Source organism: Gopherus evgoodei, chromosome 7 (assembly GCF_007399415.2).
Source record: "Gopherus evgoodei ecotype Sinaloan lineage chromosome 7, rGopEvg1_v1.p, whole genome shotgun sequence".
NCBI classification, from domain to species: Eukaryota; Metazoa; Chordata; order Testudines; family Testudinidae; genus Gopherus; species Gopherus evgoodei.
Genome location: NC_044328.1, coordinates 78234542 through 78246042, shown reverse-complemented (window position 1 = coordinate 78246042; position 11501 = coordinate 78234542). Strand labels below are relative to the sequence as shown.

At 54.7% G+C, this 11501-nt stretch overlaps 1 protein-coding gene across 2 annotated transcripts; it reads right to left on the bottom strand.

Annotated features, from left to right (window-relative positions):
• Positions 1–118: 118 nt before the first annotated feature.
• TCTA (T cell leukemia translocation altered) lies at positions 119–3596 on the bottom strand. 2 transcript variants are annotated; one of them, XM_030569503.1, is made up of 3 exons: positions 3307–3596; positions 1895–1949; positions 119–1428 (listed from the first exon to the last, which is right to left on the bottom strand). In XM_030569503.1, exons 1-3 carry the CDS (start codon positions 3593–3595, stop codon positions 1386–1388), a joined length of 387 nt encoding a protein of 128 aa, XP_030425363.1. In that variant the 5' UTR covers position 3596; the 3' UTR covers positions 119–1385. The 2 variants fall into 2 exon arrangements, 1 of the variants encoding a protein (XP_030425363.1); XR_004001261.1 differs by lacking the exon at positions 3307–3596 and adding an exon at positions 2842–3187 and having other exon boundaries at positions 119–1949.
• Between the last annotated feature and the right edge of the window lie 7905 nt (positions 3597–11501).

Below are 11501 nucleotides of genomic sequence, written 5' to 3'. Positions count from 1 at the left end.
TAGGACATCATCTCCCCGAGGAGCAGGGGTCCCCTCCTCCAGCAACAGGGTCAGAAAGAGCCACAATGGACGCAGTTCCTCTTCCCCCCCCCCCCCAAGTAATGGAATGGCAGCATGGTCACAGCAGAGGGATTAATCCAGCCAGCAGGTACCAGAAGGATGGTAGGTGGCCCTGGGACTAAGGGCCTGGCCTGCAGTACAGTCCAGGCTCCAAGCCCAGTTGTGCCACCCTGTGCCTGCCAGGGCATTAGCCACGTGCTGCCTCTGAGCCCTGCCCCCTCCTGGGCTTCGAGATACACTCGCTCACTGCAGGTGGGGCTGGAAGTACCTGGGGCCAGCTATTCCTACTGCTCTAAGGGCACCCTGGCCCCTAGGCTGGGTTTGCCATGGGCATGCTGTTCCTGCTCTGATCCTAAGGGCTGGCACCTTGGCAGAGCCACTGGCCTAGGAAGGCCTCACCTGGCCCAGGCAGATGGCACGTACAGTGCGTTGCTGCTCAGGTGCCAGTAGGCTATCATTCCAACACTGCTATGAGACACGGTGCAGGGCAAGAGCAGCCTGGTGCTGCCCAAAGGCCCTCCACACCACCTAATCCCAGGCAGATGGGCAGCTCAGCTCAGCTCTCTGCTCCCACACCATGTAACTAGTGGGACAGCGCTGCCATCCTGCCCTGCATCTCCCCTGTGCCCAGGAGCAGAATCCTGCCCCTCTGAAGAACAGCTGTAGTTGCCCCAGGGTCACAGGGAGCACAGGAATTCTAGCAGCAGGGAGCATGACCTCCAACCTTGCCCACTAGGGCAGCAAGTGGTACAGGTGCATGAGTCGCATAGTCCCTGAGGGAAGAGGAAAAGGCTTGGCAGCAGGGAAACAGGGGGTTCAGGCAATTTTCCCAGGAAGGGGCTGGGGGACGGGAAGGATTTTGGCTCATCAGTGGTGGGGGTAGCAGTGGACAAGAGTTGGAGGGAGGCGTTCAGAGGCATGTGCTTGGGGAGGATTTAAGCTGGGCACGAGGACAACTGAGGCACTGACTATACACCACCCCCCTATACACAGGCCTATGGCCGCTACAGGGGCCTGTTTTGTCTGGAGCAGGTATGGGGAAGGGCTGATGTGCTTTTGGGGCAGTGGAGATGCCCCCAGAAGTGACCACAGGGGTGACATGGCAGCTTGCCCTGCCTGAGTGACTGTGCAGAGTCCAGCTGGGATGGGCACAGGCCAGCTGGCTGTATAGCTCCCTGCTGGCCAAGAGCTAGCCCATAGATGACATGGCTGCAATCTCCCACACAGTGAAGGTGCAAAGCCAGTTTCCCTGGCTGGAAGCGCTGGAGTCCATGGGTGGAGCTGTCCCAGGTATGCCCCTGCTCACCAGTGTATCCGTCCACGCCTCATTCTTGGTGCGTCTTCACAGCCTCATTGCTTGAGCTGTCCCTACAGAAGGGTGACAAGAGAGCAGGTGCCATAGAGCTTTGGGGCAAGCCCCAGACACCTGAGGCTTGGCTCCTGCAGCTAAGAGGCCTAGAGAGCAGTGGACGGACCAGGGTCAGAGTGGGAAAGGACAGCTGGAGTCCTCTGGCAGGTTCCACACATGCACACAGATCCTGTGGGGATGGACACTGCCGGTGGGCACGCCAACCCATAAGCCCCACTGCAGTGCCTGGACACAAGAGCCACCACTGGGGTGACCCCCTGCCAGGGCAGGCATGGCAGGGCTCCCCCTGCTGACAGGGAAGCAGCTCAGAGCCCTGCATTCTAGCAGTGCACAGGCCAGGATCAGCTGTTTCTGAGGCCTAGGGGTGCCCTTGGAGAAGGAGCCTTATGAACTGGCGAGGGTCAGACTTCAGGCCTGTAAGCCTCCTGCTGAGCGGCGCAGAGCTGAGCAGCGGGAAGCACTCACCAGGTGGGGAAATATGAGGGTACCAGCGGAGTCCCTCCGTTCTGGCCGCCTCTGCCTGGAAACAAGGTGAAGGAGCAGTCAGGGTTGGGTCAGGCAGGGCTCAGGAAGGGGCTGGCAACAGGCACCTTGCTGAGGGATACTTGGGAGATGCCCAGCAGTTGCTCTACATCCCACAGCCAGGCCAGCACCTGGTTCCCGCCCCCCGATACCAGGGAGCTGCTGGGCACAAGCCAGCCCCTTCCATGCTGCCTGGGAGAGGACCTCTGCTTGGGCAATGGTGCAGTGCTCCTGGATTCTCTTCTGGGTGGGGCGTGGGCCCACAAGCAGCCAGGAACATGCAGGTGCGTGTGCCCTAGTCCTCGCTGCCCGCCTCCAGCCTGTAGGTGAGACAGCATGAAGAGCACCGTGCCCTGCCCCTGGCAGCCTTACCCGCTCCCCAGGGTCACTCAGCCCCATGTTTACCAGGACCAGGCACACACAGACATGGGCACAACATCCCCTGTCCAGATTCCATAAGGAATGGCTCTGAAGCGGTGGCACTATGGGATGAACCTGTGAACAACAGACCATTGGGAGAGGGCGGGAAGCCAATCTGAACAGGCTAGCTGCCCAGACAAGCCCAGGAGAGCCTGAGCGCTACTCCCCAGCAGTGTTATAGTTCACCTACTGCCTGTCTCCCCACCCCAGGCCCAGCAGCAACCCCTGCGCTATGCCTTACGTAGCTCAGAGCCCCAGTCTCCATGACAGCTAGAGCCAGGCCCACTCAACCTGTGGGGCAGGCAGCTGCTGGTGCAGGGCCTGGCACAGGTGCATAGGCTGCTCTGCCCAGGTATGCTGCTGGAATCTGGGTGCCAGGGACAGGGCTGGCTCCAACCCCAGACCCGCAAAGTACTGCCACTCTGGGGACCGGGTTCCCCAGATTCCCCATAGCACAGCCCAATCAGTACCTGAACGCCAGCCCTGCCCGGGGCAGGAAGTTCAGTTCGGTCGGTACTTGGCCAGCAGCCCAGCCTAGCGGGGGGATTCAGTTCGGGTCAGCACCAGGACAGCAGTCTGGCCCACGGCTGAGGGGTTCAGTGTCCGGCCAAGGCTTTGGTTCAGGGTCGGTACCTGGTCGGCGGCACAGCCCCGGGGTCCGATTCGGTGCCAGGTCAGCAGCAGAGCTCAGCCCAGGGATTTCGGGTCGGTACCTGTCTAGCGGCCCAGCCCAGGTGTTCGGTGTGACCCGAGTAGGGGGTTGATTCAGCACAGCCCGGCCCGGGGCGGGCTCGGTTCAGCTCAGGAGATGGGAGCCCGTACCTGCGCAGCAGCACAGCCGGGCCGGCGGGGTGGGGGGCTCGGGACCCGGCAGGTACCTGGGCGGCAGCCCAGCCCAGCTCAGCCCAGCTCGGGGGGTTCGGTTCGGCTCGTACCTGGACGGCAGCAGAGGCGGCTCACGCAGCCTCCATGGAGCCGCCAGGCTAGGTGGATGCCCAGCAGGCTGAGGCCCAGCCAGAGCAGCAGCAGCTGGAAGAGCGCGGCCCGCAGGTCTTGAGCCGCCCAGTCGGCAGCGAACTCCTGCCCTAGCCAGGCCAGGCCCCGCAGCACCAGACCCGGCGCCTCCCAGCCCAGCCACGGTGCCGCCATCACCCTGCGCAGGCCCAACGAAGCACTGCACTGCGCAGGCGCCGAGAGCCCCCCTCCTCCCTGGAATGGGAGCATCCCGTGAACCTGCCCGGAGACAATGAGCGGAGCCGCCGCAGCCCAGCCCCTCCTCCCACAGCCCGCTCCGTGGCTCCGCCCCTCCAGGCACAGCCCGCCCCTCATTGATTCCCTCCCCTCACGGCCCGCGCACTGGTTCCGCCCCTCCCCTCATCACCCGGCCCCCGCCTGCAGTGGCCCTCCCCGCACAACTCGCCCCGCCCCTCCCGGCATTCCCAGTGGTCCCACCCCTCCTTCCCCTGCCGCGCCCCTAGCTCCTGGGCCCTGTCCCTCTTTCCCCCAACCACCTCCTCACTGACTCCCATTTGTCCCCTCAAAGTCCATGCCCTGCACTGTCCCGGCCCTTTCTCCCACACCCCGGCTCTGCCCCCCAGGGCCGTCCTTAGGCATACTCAGAATACCCCTGTATGACACCTGAAAATTTGGGGCACAACTGGGTCTTAGTGTCCATCCTCACAACTCTTCCTTTTCCCGTTCTGACCCTTTCTGAAGGCTCCCACAGCTATCTGCTGCAGCTTGGTGACTCTTATTCTGGAGGGGATCTAGTAACTTAGTGAAAAAGCCTTCCAGGCTGCCAGACCTATTAGCGCAACATTGAAACTGTTAAAGAGCCATTCAAGTGGTAATTAAGCCATTGACTAGGTATTTGCTAACCACCAGGTATATATCGTCAGTTTCTGAATTTACTGACAAAAACAGTTGTGCATTACTGTAATATACTCTGGTTCTCTTCAGCTCATATAAATCTTTTGCCTTTAACTCAGAATATTTTAGTCTACAGAACCTTAGTTTAAAATTTGCTTTAAAATATTTCATTAGTGAGTTGGTGAAGATTATAAAATCACATCTCTAAGAAAACCCTTGCATATATTTTAGGTGCACAATCATCTTTAGCCTTAAATGTTTGGATCTTCAGACATATAAATTTTAAAATAAACCCTTCAAAGACCACCCTTATCTAAAATACACATTTAAATTTTGATTACTAAAGTAAAAAAAAATTGCTTCCAAAGTGTTGCAGGGGGGCAACAGTTGGGGTTCGTTTGCCCGGTGTGCGTATCCCCAATGACCACACCGGAGTGGAGAAGCAAGTATCTTTATTTGAGTCAAATAAGGTGCAAGGAGATATAAAATCTCAGATCATGCACACATCACTATTCATTGCCATGTCTTATATACCTTACTTGTTTACAAAGATGTTCACAGGTGCTACAATTCATCATTTACAATTCATTAACTACCGGATCTTTTAAATAACTATATCCTTAACCCATACTACGGACCCTCCCCCCTTTGATCGATTACATCTTGTACCATAAACAAAAGAACACAAGAAAATGATAAATGATTACATGTACTCATGCTAACTTTAAAGGAACATATTGTTTAGCTCGAAAGGCAGTCGTAGGCCTGAGAATGTAAACTTCTGACCCCACGCCATATTGCCAGTTACTTGGAGCCCTGCACCCCCCAACAAAAGTCTTCCTGTCCTTTCTGTCCATCCCTTTCTCCCTTCCACTCCCCCCACCTCAGCTCCTTGAAGAGAGCCCTTAAAGGGACAACAAACACCCCTTTCCTTCCAGATAGCTGACAAAGAGTTTCCCTTTCTTTACTTCTGACTATCTGATGAACTAGTTTTAAGAGAACCCCTCCGGCAAATCAGTACCAAGTATCAGAGGGGTAGCCGTGTTAGTCTGGATCTGTAAAAGCAGCAAAGAGTCCTGTGGCACCTTATAAACTAACAGACGTTTTGGAGCATGAGCTTTCATGGGTGAATACCCACTTCGTCGGATGCATGTAGTGGAAATTTCCAGGGGCAGGTATATATATGCAAGCAAGAAGCAGGCTGAGATAACGAGGTTAGTTCAATCAGGGAGGATGAGGCCCTGTTCTAGCAGTTGAGGTGTGAAAACCAAGGGCGGAGAAACTGGTTTGGTAGTTGGCAAGCCATTCACAGTCTTTGTTTAATCCTGAGCTGATGATTGTCCAAATTTGCAGATGAACTGAAGCTCAGCAGTTTCTCTTTGAAGTCTGGTCCTGAAGTTTTTTTTGCTGCAGTATGGCCACCTTAAGATCTGCTATTGTGTGGCCAGAGAGGTTGAAGTGTTCTCCTACAGGTTTTTGTATATTGCCATTCCTAATATCTGATTGTGTCCATTTATCCTTTTCCGTAGAGACTGTCCAGTTTGTCTGATGTACATAACAGAGGGACATTGCTGGCATATGATGGCGTATTCTGAGGAATACACTAAGCACTGCACCATCTACTCAGGACACTCCCTACACTGACACCGGAACAAATCAACATACCCTTAGAGCCCCGACCAGGGTTATTCTATCTACTACCCAAGATCCACAAACCTGGAATCCTGGACGCCCCATCATCTCCGGCAATGGCACTCTCACTGAAGGACTGTCTGGATATGTGGACTCTCTACTCAGACCCTATGCCACCAGCACTCCCAGCTATCTCCGTGACACCACTGATTTCCTGAGGAAACTACAATGCATTGGTGACCTTCCAGAAAACCCCATACCTAGCAACCATGGATGTAGAGGCTCTCTACACAAACATCCCACACACAGATGGAATACAAGCTGTCAGGAAACAGTATCCCTGATGATGCCACAGCACAGCTGGTTGCTGAGCTCTGTGCCTTTATCCTCACACACAACTATTTCAAATTTGATGACAATATATATCTCCAGATCAGTGGCAACCGCTATGGGCACCCGCATGGCCCCACAATATGCCAATATTTTTATGGCCGACCTGGAACAACGCTTCTCAGCTCTCGTCCACTCATGCCCCTTCTCTACCTATGCTACATTGATGACATCTTCATCATCTAGACCCATGGGAAGGAGACTCTGGAAAAAATTCCACCACGATTTCAACAGCTTCCACTCCATCATCAACCTTAGCCTGGACCAATCTACACGGGAGGTCCACTTCCTAGACACCACGGTGCAAATAAGTGATAGTCACATTAACACCACCCTATACCGAAACCTACCGACACTATGCCTACCTTCATGGCCTCCAGCTTCCATCCTGGGCACACCACACGATCCATTGTCTACAGCCAAGCACTGAGGTACAACCACATCTGCTCTAACCCCTCAGACAGAGACCAACATCTACAAAATCTCCCCAAGCATTCTCAAAACTACAATACTCGCACGAGGAAATAAGGAACAGATCAACAGAGCCAGACGTGTACCCAGAAGCCTCCTACTGCAAGACAAACCCAAGAAAGACACCAACAGGACTCCACTGGCTATCACATATAGTCCCCAGCTAAAACCCCTCCAACGCATCATCAGGGATCTACAACCCATCCTGGACAATGATCCCACACTTTCACAGGCCTTGGGTGGCAGGCCAGTCCTCGCCCACAGACAACCTGCCAACCTGAAGCATATTCTCACCAGTAACTGCACACCGCACCATAGTAACTGTAGCTCAGGAACCAATCCATGCAACAAACCTCGATGCCAACTCTGCCCACATATCTACACCAGCGACACTATCACAGGACCTAACCAGATCAGCCACACCATCACCGGTTCATTCAGCTGCACATCCACCAATGTAATATACGCCATCATATGCCAGCAATGCCCCTCTGCTATGTACATCAGCCAAACTGGACAGTCTCTTCGGAAAAGGATAAATTGACAAAATCAGATATTAGGAATGGCAATATACAAAAACCTGTAGGAGAACGCTTCAACCTCCCTGGCCACACAATAGCAGATCTTAAGGTGGCCATACTGCAGCAAAAAAACTTCAGGACCAGACTTCAAAGAGAAACTGCTGAGCTTCAGTTCATCTGCAAGTTTGACATCATCAGCTCAGGATTAAACAAAGACTGTGAATGGCTTGCCAACTACAAAACCAGTTTCTCCGCTCTTGGTTTTCACACCTCAACTGCTAGAACAGGGCCTCATCCTCCCTGATTGAACTAACCTCGTTATCTCTAGCTTGCTTCTTGCTTGCATATATATACCTGCCCCTGGAAATTTCCACTACATGCATCCGACGAAGTGGGTATTCACCCATGAAAGCTCATGCTCCAAAATGTCTGTTAGTCTATAAGGCGCCACAGGATTCTTTGCTGCTTTTACAGTACCAAGTAAGATATACAATCCTTTGTTATGCCTAAAATCTTTGGAAACATATTTTTTAAAGTTGGTGAAATTTCATAAACATGTCTATTGTTATGGAGATCACACAACATAAATTAGTATTCCTTTTTTCTAAAAAGTATTGATAAACTAGGGTTGTGAGTTCAATCCTTGAGGGGGCCATTTAGGGATCTGGGGCAAAAAAATCTGTCTGGAGATTGGTCCTGCTTGGAGCAGGAGGTTGGATTAGGTGACCTCCTGGATCCCTTCAAATCTAATATTCTATGATGCTATAATTGTTATAAACACAGTAAACCTCTGTGACTGATTAATTTAAATAATGTATTTGTTTCAAACAACAAAGAGCCTGTGGCACCTTATAGCCTAACAGATGTATTGGAGCATAAGCTTTCGTGGTGAATATCCACTTTCCTCAGACGCGCTTGAGATGTGGAGGTGAGTTAATATGTAGTAATCTGAAATGATTACTTTATGAAGGCTTAAGAGTAAATTTAAAATATAAATCAGCTTAGAAATACTGATTAAGAAATATAAACCAGAGAAGAGCTGTATCATGTATTCATAATTTTAATGTTGTATTCAGCAAGACAATTGACTTGTCCTTACTACAAAGTTTTTGCAAATAAATCTCTGACAAACTTAAGGGCATATCAAAAAACCTGTGACTGACATTTTTTTATTCCCAAATTTAGTGCTTTTAATTACGTGCCTTCTGCATGTCCAGTCTTCCCCATCTGGCATGCAGTGGAAAACATGCTTCATTTCTTAGAAAGAAATTGCAGAAGATTTTTTTTTTTCAAATGTCATTGCTTCATTTGGACTCAGGATTTGGCTGGAAGGGGGGTGATCAGGGAGAGGGAGGGAAGAGAGGAGGGAGACAGCAGAGAAAGGGCAGGGCCTGGGGTGGAGCAGGAGTGGAGTATGGGTGGGGCCCCAGGCAGAAGAGGTGGACTGGGGAGCTAGCTAGCCTCCCAAGTGGCAGCTTCAACCACTGCCCATGACAGCAGGTAAGAGCAGGTTGGTTCCTCCACACCAAGCGCTTGCTGCAGTGTCCTTAGGCAGGGGCCGTATTCACAGAGTCAAATGCACTGGCGCCGTGCATTCTGCGTGAGAGAGAGGGTACGGGTATCTCTGTGGGGAACTGTGACTCTCTGCCACTGTGACGTCTCGGTATCCTTTGCTGCCTCATCCTTCCCCACCCTGGGCTGCGAGCCTGGGTGGCATTGGGCATAGGGGTACCAGTTTAATAATACCGCATAACGTAGGGTGACCAGGTGTCCCGTTTTTAAAGGGACAGTCCTGTTTTAGGGGACTTTTTCTTGTATAGTCGCCAACTCCTCCCCACCCCTTGTCCTTTTTTTCACAGTTGCTATCTGGTAACCCTATGCATAGGGCCCCATAAATCTTAAGGATGGCCCTGCTGCCCCCCTTCCACTGAGCCTGCCCAATGCTGAGTCCACCCCTTCCTTTCACAGCCCACCCTGCCCTGGCCCCGCCCCTCCTCTCACAGCCCAGCCCACTCCCCCCCCACCTGGCCTGGCCCCTCCTCCCACAGCTCGGACCCCACCTGCACTGGTCCTCCACCTTCTCCCCCAATCTGCCCCATGCTGACTGACTCCCACCCCTCCTCTCATAGTTCATACCCCACACTGGTCCTGCCTGTGCCCGGCCTCCCACAGCCAGGTCCCACTCCCATTGACACTGCTCCTCCGTTTTCAGCCCGGCCCCAACCCCTGTTCTGCCCTGCCCCTTCCTCCCCTACAGTCTGGCTCCACCTTCACACTGACTGCACCCCTGCCAGTGGTTTCCATCGGTCGCCCCACTCCACATCTCAGGGAGTCTCTGGCCTTTGTTAACCCAGTCACCTGTCTAAGTATAACTGCCCTCAGGCCTGGAGAACACCAGAGTGCTAGGCTAAGGACAGCTGGTAAACTGAGGCAGCTGCTCCTCTGGACCAGAGGGTCTGGGATTTCAATGGGGATTCTATGACCAGAGGCTGCACAGCACAGGGGGACATGTTTCAAGGCACTTGAGGGTGCATTATTGACCTGCAGGGCACAGGCAGCCAGGACCGGCGCTAGAGGTTTGAGTGCCCTAGGCGGGTGGCAATTTCGCCGCCCCGCGTGCTGGTCCTGCTGCTCCAGTGGAGCTGCCACAGTGGTGCCTGCGGAGGGTCCAGTGCTCCGTGGCTCCGGTGGAGCTGCCGCAGTCATGCCCCGCGGGCGGTCCGCTGGAGCCGCGCGAGCAGCCAACCGTGGCAAGTACAACTGCGGCAGCTCCACCGGACGCCTGCTGCCCTCTCTGGCAAAACGGCACCCACCAATTATTCTGGTGCCCTAGGCGATTGCCTAGGCTGCCTAAATGGTAGCGCCGGCCCTGCAGGCAGCACTGGCACAGCCTGGAGGCCGTGCGCAGCTGACAGGCTGGTGGGGGTTGGGGAGCTTCCACCCGACTGGTGCAGGCAAGACTTCCCTAGTGCTGATTATAAGGTGCTGACAGCCCTGGGTGCTCTGAGAAGCATCAAACCTACATACTGGCACAGTCAGCCCCAGATATCACAGCAGGGGAGGGACAGTGGGAGCTGCATGATGCCAGGTGTCCCCACTGCCAGGACACAGTCCATAGATGCCATTGCTGCGGGTTACCAGACTTCCCCTTCAGCTGTACACAGCCCCTAGCGCACTGCACCAGGCCCTGCACTCGGACAGGGTGGGAGAAAGTCCAGGAGGTGAGAGGAAAGTCCAGGAGGTGTCCAGACCATGCCCTCCCTACGCCCTCCAGCTTCCCTGCTGCTCCTGCACCAGTCCCTGCCCATGGCGACGCTCTGGCATTTCCGTTGCCCACCTGCGCCCTGGCAGAGCTCCGGTATCCCCGCTGTCCAAGCGGAGCTCTGGTGACGGTGACCCCACTGCCTGTGGCTCAGGCGTGTCTGTGCCTTTAAGAGGCTGAGCCGGGAGGCAGCTGTTCAAGGACTTGCCGTTTCCTGCTCTCCTTGCGCTGCTTCTTAGGCGATTGTGTGGGCACCGGTTGGCTGGGTAAGTTCTGCCCCAGCGCCCCGCTGGGCCAGGCAGGTTCGCCAGCCCCCGCCCCCCCGGCATGAACCCAGGCAGCCGTGTTATTCCCCACCTCAGGGCTGGTTCTGGGCAGGGAGTGGTGACTGGAGCAGAGGGCTGGGAGGCAGGTTCTGCTCCGGGTCCTAGAGGGGCTGAGCGTGGCCTGGTTGTGCAGGGCCTTGCCTTGCTTTCCATCTGCCCATGGGGACAAGACCTAGGCACGGGGCGGGGATGTTTTTGCCCCCATATGTGTGGGTTTCTGGCGCCTGCCCCCTCCTCCTCCTGGCCTCACTCTGCAAGTCCGTGCCCTGGTGTCCCTAGGGCCTTGCTGCTGTGCTGTGCTCTGACTAGCTCCGTGCCCTGCAGGCCCCCATGAGGCAATGTGTAGTGGGGTGTGTGGTAGACCCCTGCCCGTGCCGGGTGGGTGTCTAGTGGAGTCCCCTTCCTGCTGCATGGTGCCTAGCCCCCCTGAACCAGCAGGTGTGCTGTCCTTGTGCGGTGGGGTATCAGCCAGTCTGAGGGAGGCCACTGATTGCTCCAGTGGCCTTCATGCCAGCAGCTTCTTGTGCCATGTGCCCAACTTCTGCAGGGGTGGGTTGGTCTTTGCTGTCCCATGGCAGGGCAGTGGTGTGCCTGTAGCTCCATCAGGCTGCAGTGATCTGCTGGGATGAGGGTGCTGCCATGCTAGCCTTGGAGGCTAG